The sequence below is a fragment of the Cicer arietinum genome, chromosome 5 (genome assembly GCF_000331145.2).
Source record: "Cicer arietinum cultivar CDC Frontier isolate Library 1 chromosome 5, Cicar.CDCFrontier_v2.0, whole genome shotgun sequence".
Lineage (NCBI taxonomy): Eukaryota > Viridiplantae > Streptophyta > Magnoliopsida > Fabales > Fabaceae > Cicer > Cicer arietinum.
In genome coordinates this window covers 65,081,649-65,091,585 of record NC_021164.2, presented here as the reverse complement: position 1 = coordinate 65,091,585, position 9,937 = coordinate 65,081,649, and the positions used below count along the sequence as shown (strand labels likewise).

At 33.0% G+C, this 9,937-nt stretch overlaps 2 protein-coding genes across 7 annotated transcripts in view; one reads left to right on the top strand and one right to left on the bottom strand.

Annotated features, from left to right (window-relative positions):
• The window catches only part of LOC101494185 (probable acyl-activating enzyme 16, chloroplastic), a 9,237-nt gene extending 4,406 nt beyond the window's left edge, over positions 1-4,831 (top strand). For all 3 annotated transcript variants that reach the window (XM_004502193.4, XM_073369068.1, XM_012716389.3), the window contains 9 exons: positions 315-473; positions 1,521-1,574; positions 1,657-1,737; positions 2,399-2,536; positions 2,908-3,067; positions 3,861-3,940; positions 4,045-4,190; positions 4,415-4,472; positions 4,560-4,831. In XM_004502193.4, the coding sequence (XP_004502250.1) occupies positions 315-473; positions 1,521-1,574; positions 1,657-1,737; positions 2,399-2,536; positions 2,908-3,067; positions 3,861-3,940; positions 4,045-4,190; positions 4,415-4,472; positions 4,560-4,652 (969 nt within the window). In that variant the 3' untranslated portion in view covers positions 4,653-4,831. The remainder of the gene's footprint in view (positions 1-314; positions 474-1,520; positions 1,575-1,656; positions 1,738-2,398; positions 2,537-2,907; positions 3,068-3,860; positions 3,941-4,044; positions 4,191-4,414; positions 4,473-4,559) is intronic.
• The window catches only part of LOC101494495 (pentatricopeptide repeat-containing protein At4g14050, mitochondrial), a 13,011-nt gene extending 4,622 nt beyond the window's left edge, over positions 1-8,389 (bottom strand). Inside the window, exons 1-4 of one of the 4 annotated variants that reach the window (XM_012716391.3) lie at positions 6,325-8,389; positions 6,008-6,210; positions 5,703-5,846; positions 2,339-2,477 (exon numbers count right to left, since the gene is read on the bottom strand). In XM_012716391.3, coding sequence (XP_012571845.1) covers positions 6,345-8,195 — 1,851 coding nt within the window. In that variant the 5' untranslated portion in view covers positions 8,196-8,389 and the 3' untranslated portion in view covers positions 2,339-2,477; positions 5,703-5,846; positions 6,008-6,210; positions 6,325-6,344. Of the gene's footprint in view, positions 1-1,654; positions 1,756-2,338; positions 2,478-5,702; positions 5,847-6,007 lie in introns of those variants that run through there. The other 3 variants (XM_004502195.4, XM_012716390.3, XM_004502196.4) reach the window with 3 other exon arrangements.
• Positions 8,390-9,937: the final 1,548 nt, after the last annotated feature.

The following is a 9,937-nucleotide window of genomic DNA, read 5'->3' as shown; positions in this document are numbered from 1 at the left end:
CCCTACTCTAATGAAACAATATTTAATTTAAACCACTCTCCCATATTTTGAACCAAACAAAATTATTCAAAATTTTTTAATTGAAATAAATATTCATATAAGTGTTGTGAATGGCGTGTTACAAGGCATGCAATAGCGGGGCAATTTTGTGTAGCAGCCACAACAGCTGATGTTGTTTTTGCTATAGCGCTGCATCTCATAGTGAGTTCAATTATTTTGAAAAAAAAACATGAAAATTTAAAGGTTAGATATTTTTGTTGGACATATGTGGGAACCTTGCAATTAATAATAAATTTTGCACTAAATTTTTGCAGGGTAAATGTTTAACATCGAATCAGAAGCCACCTTCCTTTCTCTATTCAATATTAGACTTAATATGGGCAAGACTTATAGCTGCAATACTATATCCAATTCATATGCTGGCAAATAAACTGGTCTACAGTAAAATCCGTTCAACCATTGGAATATCAAAGGTATTGTATTATGTACTATGCTTTATAATAAAGTATTTTATTGTGCTTTTAATTTATTCAATCTCATCCACAAAGTGCCACATATTGACCAACCGACTCTTTGGGAGCCAAAAAGTTTTGTGAAATTTTTTCCAGTTTATGAATATGTTGAAACTTAATTGGTTAAATATTATTAAAACGTGAATTATGAGTTATTTATTTTTTATTGATTTAATTAGCCTCTTGAATGGATCATTATTCCTAAATCCTTAACATTTTGGCCAACGATATTTTCCACCAGACTTATTTTTACTGAAAGCTTATTCATATATTTCTGAAAATTGTTTGACCCTGTAACATTGACAACCATGTTGCTGCTCATAATTCTGTGTAGATTACCTTTGTATGGACTTGCGAGACTAGGATAGCTAGGGTATATTCTAAGATAAATTTCAAAGGGCTTGTTAAGTAGGGATCAACTCAAGGTTTTATCCTGTGTCTGTAGTTTGCACTCCAGTTTAACAACGATAATAACAAAATGAAAAGGTGGCGTAAACTGTAAACTAATTTGCTTGTTGCACTTTCGAATTTGGAAAATTCAAACTAAAGGTTTTTTGATGTGATGCTATTATGACAGTCGGTTAATAAACACATTTATTAGCTTTTTGCTAAGGTAAGCTTCTCTTCCACTGTGTTGGAGATCTGCAATAGCAATAGAAGTAAGAAATGTAGTGTGTATAAAATGGATGTGACTGTGGTACGGTTTCTTTGGTTAGACACAAACAAATAAATCTTCAAGGGTGTTGTTTAAGCAATCCAAGCATAATTGCGAGTTAATTGTAGAATTGCAAAGGAACGAAAAAGTCTTGTTCAGATGTTGGGGTCTAGTTGTCTGTCAGTTTAATTCCTTCTTCTTTATGGTTGTATTATAGTTGTTATATCCGTTTTTGCTGCTTAGCATTCCCTTTATCTCGTGGTTCTTGCTACATACCATATTGTGTCATTATTAGTGATTTGGAAATGAATCATTTTCTGCTCACAATAGGCAATATCTTCTGCACTATGCAGGTTGCAATAAGTGGTGGTGGTAGCTTACCTTCTCATGTTGATAAATTTTTTGAGGTCTGTTACGTCTCATGTTTTTTATTCTCAAGCAGGAATTTTCTTTTTGGCCATCTTCTAACATATTTTGAATACTATACAGGCTATTGGTTTCAATTTGCAGAATGGATATGGTTTAACAGAAACTTCACCGGTTATTGCTGCTCGGCGACCTGGTTGTGACGTAAGCCATATCTATAAACTGCATAACATAATGAGTATCATTATTTTAAACATATTTAGTCCTTTCTGTAACTTAAAACATGTTAACTATTCTACTATATGACATTTTCCCCCTACTTATATTGAACGAATGAAAAGCATAAGAGATTCCACATTGACCAGTGATATGGACAAAATGGTGGTCATAAGTAAGAGAAACTCTCATCCCAAGATCTAGATTTTGGGATTCAGTTATAGGCACAAACCCAAATTCTAAGATAGTATGATTGCACCATTCATATTATCCACACACCAAACCCAATAGCCCTGGGTGGCTAGAAATATTACCTTATAAAATCTTATGATGTGAAAAACCAAAAAAAATAAAATGTTGAGAATAACAATTATTTGGTTTAGTTAAGAAATCAAAGGGCTAAATGAGAGTCCTAATAAATTAGGTCTGGACATGCCTACTTAATATATTTTTCTTTTCAAAAGTCATCCATCCATTCTACATAACATGTTAATTATAAACACACTGTACACCTTTCTTCACGAGTCTCTATCTAGAGTTTGGTATTCATAATAATTACATAATTTGCATTCTTTAAATTAGTTTGTAATTTGAGAATGCAAATAGTAGTGCTCTTATCTGAAAATGCTTCAAATGCTATCTTTTAAAGGTTATTGGATCTGTGGGGTATCCAATCAAGCATACAGAATTCAAAGTTGTAGATTCTGAAACTGGTGAAATTCTTCCACCTGGTTCAAAGGGAATACTGAAAGTCAGGGGCCCACCATTGATGAAAGGATACTACAAGGTAATCTAATTAGTCAAAATGTAAATTTTTTTTGTCTTGTCTTGACATGCACAAGTGTGTGTGCGTGTACGAGAGAGAGAGATAGAGATAGAGTGCATGTATATGAAAATTCAATAACAAATTTGTTGGACACACATGACTGAAACAAGGGCTTATAAAGGCTCATTATGAGGTTTACTGCAAGTGTTCTTGAGATAAAGCATTCTGCTTGTTATGTAACACATTTTCCTTAACAATAGAGCAACTTGTGTAATGGTCATAGCAGTAAAAAATGTTGCTCACTTACTAGATCCGATCAAATTCATCCACCGTGTCTTATTGACACACACTAGATTAAGTTCTATCAGTTACATATCTTATTCTTGTATCAGAATCCTTCAGCTACAAGTCAGGCCATAGATAGGGATGGCTGGCTGAATACTGGTGACATAGGTTGGATTGTTCCCTACCATTCAACTGGACGGAGTCGTAATTCTGGTGGTGTGATTGTTGTTGAAGGTCGTGCTAAAGACACCATTGTGCTTTCATCAGGTAGAATAGAAGTTTATGTATGTTGCCCTTTGAATCCTAAAAGTAGTTTCCCTCTCCATATGTTTGTCTTATGTGTTATTTTTGCAACTGAAAATATTCTAGGTATACTTTTCCTTCTATTTATGCTTATGTTTTTCTACTCAGAAAAATATTATTCATCTATCATACAAGGTTCTTTAGAGACCAACATCCACCCTCATATTAAGAAAAAATATCTCCCTCAAGTTTTGTTGTTTGTGTTTAATACAATGTTAGTTGGATTTTAGACATTGGAATAGGAGTCAAAAATACATTTCATACAACATACATTTTATATTGATATGCATGAATGTATATACATGTACTTCAAAAAATACACTTCAATGAAGCTCTACACGACTTTCCATTCTTTTGGTCTAAGTTTAAAACAACGGAAGAATTAATCACCATATCATGTTTAAAAGATTACAAATATAATCTTTTTATAACAAAAAGTTATAAATAAATTGAATAACCTTCTCTTTTGCTATTTTTATACTGGACAGTTATGCTTAAACTTCAATTATATTTGTTTTCAAGTAGCAAAATTAGCTGCTTGTTGAATTTCATTATTTTAATCAATTTTTTGCAATTAACTGATGGCTTTCTTAGTTGTCATTAGTTAAATATGAAGCTTTAATTTAAGGATTATTTTCCATTTTTTTATTCTCAAATGCAACTATGTAGATGTTGTTTTATCTCTACATAGAAAACCTGTTGATAGTGTGTTCTTTCACCTTATTAAAGTACTAATCATGTGTTTCAATAAGAGAAGGTGAAAATGTTGAACCGGGAGAACTTGAAGAAGCTGCGTTGAGAAGTAACCTCATACAACAAATTGTTGTTATTGGCCAGGTGAATTTAAAACTCGATGTCTTTAAAAAATTTAGTTCAAGGCCTACATATAGGCTTTATAAAAAATATTAAAATTGCAATGATTTCACCTATTTGGACATTAGGATAAGCGACGTCTGGGAGCTGTAGTTGTTCCTAATAAAGAAGGAGCTTTAAAGGTAGCGAGGGAATTGTCAATTATAGATTCCAAAAGTTCAGATATCAGTCAAGAAAAATTGACCAGTCTAATATATAATGAATTAAGGACCTGGTAAGACCTTGTCTCACTTCTGTTAGTGTTTTTGTATTTACAAGAAAGGATGGTTTTTTTATTATAATAGTTAATTAACTTCAGTTGAAGTTTATGAGAATGAATATTTTCTTTTGACCTCTAAATTATTTTAAGAGAGAAATATATGTTCAGGAGTTTAATGAATGGAAAACAGATCAAATATTTTCTATCTGAAAATTAAATCACTCTCCATTGTCATACAGGACGTCAGAGTTTCCATTTCAAATTGGGCCAATCCTTCTCGTGAATGATCCCTTCACGGTTAGATTGAACATCTAAGTAATTTCTGTCTTTGTATTATTTGCATAACCGAATTGACATATTTGGTTAATTTTTTACATATGACAGATTGATAATGGGCTAATGACACCCACAATGAAAATTCGAAGGGATAGAGTTATGGCTCAATTCAAGGACCAAATAGAGAATCTATACAAGTAAACTTCTCTAGTGCCAATGGTGGGGCATAATATACTCATACAGTCATACTAATTGATTACAGTTATAGCATAACTAAATAATTAGATTGATAATAACATTTTATGATATTTATAGTGACTCATGTAACTTCTAACATATTACTTCTCTCTTTTGATTTAAGATTTGTGATTTTATGTTAATTTTACGGTAAATTACACTATTCCTATCAGGAAACATAAATTACATTCGAAAGTTTCTTTCAGAAAGTTTAAAATATATACTATAGTTTATATATTATTTTAACATAATCAAACAATTTAAATTTTTAATGGTATTTGTTTAGATATAGCATACTAATATTTGATTGACATATATCCATAAGGCTTAGCTCAACATGCAAATACCGAAATTTTAGACTATATATCATGTTTGTCCCACGTTTAAACCTGAGACATCACAATTGTGTGTGCGTTTCTTTACCATTCCGTCTAAAAACCAAAAAAAAATTGATTGAGATATTATCTATCTTATTTTCTACTATGTAAATATTCCCTATTTCCATGTATACATCTCTGATTTACTTAGTTAAATAAAGGCCAGATTTAATCCCTATAATCATGGAATTTCCTTTGTACAGTTTTACATTATAAATGCAAAATGCTGAGAGCTAATCTCTCAAGCTATTTAACATCAAAACCTTATTCTCAAGAGTATTGAATGACTATGAACACTCTTCCAGCAAATTTTTTTCATATATATTACTTTCAATTGCATGGGTAACAAATTTTTAAATATTCTTTTTTTGGCTATAGAACTTCCCTTACTATTTATTTTATCTTTTTAACTTTCCATAGTCGATAGTTGGGGCTTAAACTAGTATCAAAACGAATTCAATTTTAATATATTTACTTCTCAGATAACAAAAATGTAGATTTGAAATTAAGAAAAAATAGTGTAATTTAAGATTCTTTTGAAGGACAAGAGTGAAGACATTACCCTATATTGTACAGAAGGTCTATTCAACAAAAGAAAAGTCTTAAAATGATAAGAGTAACGATTTTAATTACTTACCTCACCAATTCTTTTCAAGAAATACTCGGAATATTATGCAGCTGATGGGAGGAAATATAGAAAACCAAACAATACTGATAGTGATTCCTTGATTCAGAGTAAAAACTTGTTCCTAAATTTTGATGCTCTTCTCAGTCTTTCTTCCTGCAATTGACATATGGAAGCAAAGAACACTAGCCAGCATGAGCTCTTGCGCACACAAATTGCCACAAAATAATGCAAAACAAGAAAGCCCTTAACGTTAACACAATTTTTTATCAACTCATGTCAAATTAATAGTACTAGCCATGCATAAGATTGCATACCCCATAAGTCCATAACATAATAAGCCTGGTTCCGAGAACATATTAAACACCCAATGTGGCCCTTGATAGCATGTAATGTGGTGTTTGACACCTCACAGCTCAATATAAAATCCATTGTCTCATCCTTGATGAAAGTAGATCACTTGCCAACTGGTGTTGAAAGCCAGCTCAATAGTGGATATCAGAGAGGGAAAAGGAGATTTCTAAAACCAAAAAATTACAAGGGATGACTACGGGTCAGAAAACCATAGGCAACAAGCATCAAAACATGACAGACTAGCATTCTTCATAGTAAGGGCCTTGGATCAAAGTCGAACCTGTGGAAATTTCTCCCAATTCACCAGAAGTCATTGCATGAACAATTCCCATCCTTAAAATGGTGATATCTTTTGGCATCTCGTACATAAATTTCCCTACTTGTTATAGTGCTGATGAGCTTCAGCACAGTGTGACAATCTCCACAAACACGAAGATTTTTCACTATGCGTATAATAGTCCCCGGAACAGCCTTAAGAAGTCCATAGGCCAGAGCTAACCTCTCACTGTGCCAGAAAAGTTGTTTTTCCTTCTCTTGTTGATCCATGTCGTGTAAAACTGAGCTAGTATCAGGAACATAACCCCTTTTCCTCATCTCTGCATCTAATTTCCTCAATAAACCTAGCATCTCATCCTTCATTGAATGAGATGTCTCTCCGGCGTAAAATACCTGGCTTTCCTTTCCCAAGTCAATGCCACTATAACCTGGCTCCTTTTTAACTTCCTTGACCGCCATTAACTTCCGCACCTTTGAAACATTCTCCCACATACCAGCTCCGGCATATACATTAGACAACAATATGTAGCAGGAAGGGTCTTCTGGTATTAACTCCAACAGATGATCAGCAATCCTAACTGCCATCTGAGTGTTACCGTGATGCTTACAAGCACTGAGTAAAGCAGCCCAAGTAGGTTCATCAGGTTTGACCGGCATTGTTCTGACAATCCTCTCTGCCTCGTCAAGGTGCCCCGATCGACTAAAAAGATCCAGCAAACAAGTATAGTGCTGCAAAGATGGCCTAATTCCAAAATCTTCAACCATAGACTTGAACAAAGCACGACCCTTGCTAACTAAACCAACATGACTGCAGGCATAGATCAAGCCAACAAAAGTCACCTCATTTGGCTTAACACCAGCCAAAACCATGTCATCATACAAAGCCAACGCCTCCTCAGCCAGCCCATGCTGAGCAGTGCCAACAATTATTGAAGTCCAAGAAACAACATCCTTTCTTCTCATCTTATTGAATATACATTTTGCAGCAACAAGGTCACTGCATTTGGCATACATATCCACAAGTGCATTGCTTATAAATAAACAAGACTCATATCCAAGTGTTATAACAACACTATGCATCTGTTTCCCAAGCACCCAAACAGCTGAATTAGCACAAGCACCCACCACACTTGAAAGAACTAGAGGGTCAGTTATACTAATCCCTTCACGCCTCATTTCAACAAACAAGTAAAGTGCATCATTTGCATTCCCACTCTGAACCAACCCAGATATCAAAGCAGTCCAAGCATACAAATTTCTAAATGGAGATTGACGAAACATTCGAAAAGCCTCAGCCTTTCGTCCACTTCGTGCATACCCAGATATCATTGCAGTCCAACAAATCGAATTCAACGAATAAATTGAATCAAAAACAGCACGCCCATAATCGGGCAACTCAAATTTAGCATACATATCAACAAGAGAAGACTTAACAACGTCATCATCCGAGAAAGGTGAGAGCAAGAAACGAGCATGGAGTTGTTTCCCTTGTTTGATATGAAAAGAACCCAAGTTAGCACATGCTTTGATGAGGGAAGAGAAAACGAAGTGATCTGGTTGAAACCCTTCATGGAGAATGGAGCGTGAGAGAGAGATAGCTCGGTGTGGGAGATTGGAGAGGTTGCAGGCGGAGAGGATTGTGGCCCAAGCAACGTGGTCTCTGTGAGGCAATGCGTCGAACAGTTGGAGTGCATCTTGAAGAAGACCACATTTGCCGTACGTGTCTATGAGAGTTTTGTGGAAGAGGTTGTGTTGGTTGAGACCGGTTTTGATGATTTGTGCGTGGAGTTTCTTGGCGAGGAATGGGTTGTTACGTGCCAAGGAGCAGAGTTGAGATTTGATTGCGAGTGCATTGTGAGAGTGAGAGAATGACATTCACCAACTACTTTGTAAAACCGCACGTTAACACTTGAATGTTCAATGTTCATATATCTAACTTTAAAAGTAAATCAATTTAAGAAAATTAAAATTGACTAAAAAAACTGTTTCTATTAGATATTTTTTATTCCTTTTTATGACAATTAATTCAATCAATTTTGGGAACTTCCAACAAAACTTGTACCCGTCTAAACAAAAGTAAAATATTAAGTCGTTGTATGGATCTTTTATTTAAAAATGTGGACTATATGTATATATCAGTCATTTTCTCTTATTTTAATTTTCAAATTTTTTAATTTTTTTTCTTCTTATAATCGATCCAAACCAATTCACTAATACTCATGGTAACATACATATGTTATATAAACAATTAATTAATGTATTTTGTTTAACATAAGACACATAAATAAATGTTCATCTTAAGTTATTTTTTTCCAACAATATTAGTTATTTAAGGTCATATTATGTATATGCATAAGATTGAAATCCCCTTCTATGACACCGATGAGAGAAAGAAGTATCAACATAGTTATTGCTAACATTTCCACAAACATTACACTGCAAGTTGTTTTAACATTAATTTTATTTTCTCAAGTCACATATTCATGGAATTTGTTTTGTTTGGGAGCACCAATATATACACTTTCCTTTGAAAATCGTTTGCCTGATGAGATTAAAATTGAATGTGTTGGCAATTTTTTTACCAAAATTATTAGCTACGAGAAAAATCCAGATTTGAATGTTAAATTTTGTGGTGCATGGGGTATTTTTGATCCAAGATGGTTATGCAATGTCGTTATGAAAAATCCACGTTGTGTAAAAAAATTTATAGCCTTCTATCCTAAGCTTGTTTGTGCTACTTATAAAGAAAGACACTGTCATTGGCAAATACATAGAGAAACTGTCTCATTATATAATCCAGAGAATAATAGTTACAAAAACTATAGGTATGAAGACTCGACTTGTTCGAATAATTAGTAGCACCCACATTGTCATTATTACTACTTTGTTCTATGATCATTGTTGTATCTCATCATTTTACATGAATCGATAAAATATGGTAAATGAAATATAGAAAATGTTGGTTTTCAATTCATCCTGATCACTTATATATTTTATTTCTATTATTGTAAATACAAAGTGAAGAATTAATAATAATTGTGAGCTATGCAAATAATATTAATTAGAAGATATGGATTGAGAAAATTAATTAATATTTTATTGTAAATTGATAATAATTCTTTTTTATTAATGCAATAGTTATTATAAGATAAATATTAATGTTGTCAAATTATTAGTTAAGGAAGAATGGATTTATAAGTGATATTTATAGCTTATAGCATACTAGATTATGGTATGTTTTGGATTCTCTTAGCCCAGATGTTTTAATGTACTCTTAAAACTAACCTTGATCACTTTAGTTTGAATGCTTAGTCTATGAACTTAAAAAATGGATAAAATAGAAATGTAGGATTAATGTGGATTAAATTAAGATGTATGAAAATACGGTCGATGTTAAATGATTAGGAGTAGTCTTTAAGTATAAAGGAAACTAAATTGCGAAAATGAAACATGATTGAATTTTTTTGCTATGAATGATATTAGTCTAATAATAATTAATCATGATAACTATTATTGGATATCCTCTAATTCACTTGGTCTCAAATGTTGTAGCATGTTCATAGTGTTAACAATGAAAAGAGGAAGAAAGAGGAAGAAGAGAAAACAACCACTCTAGG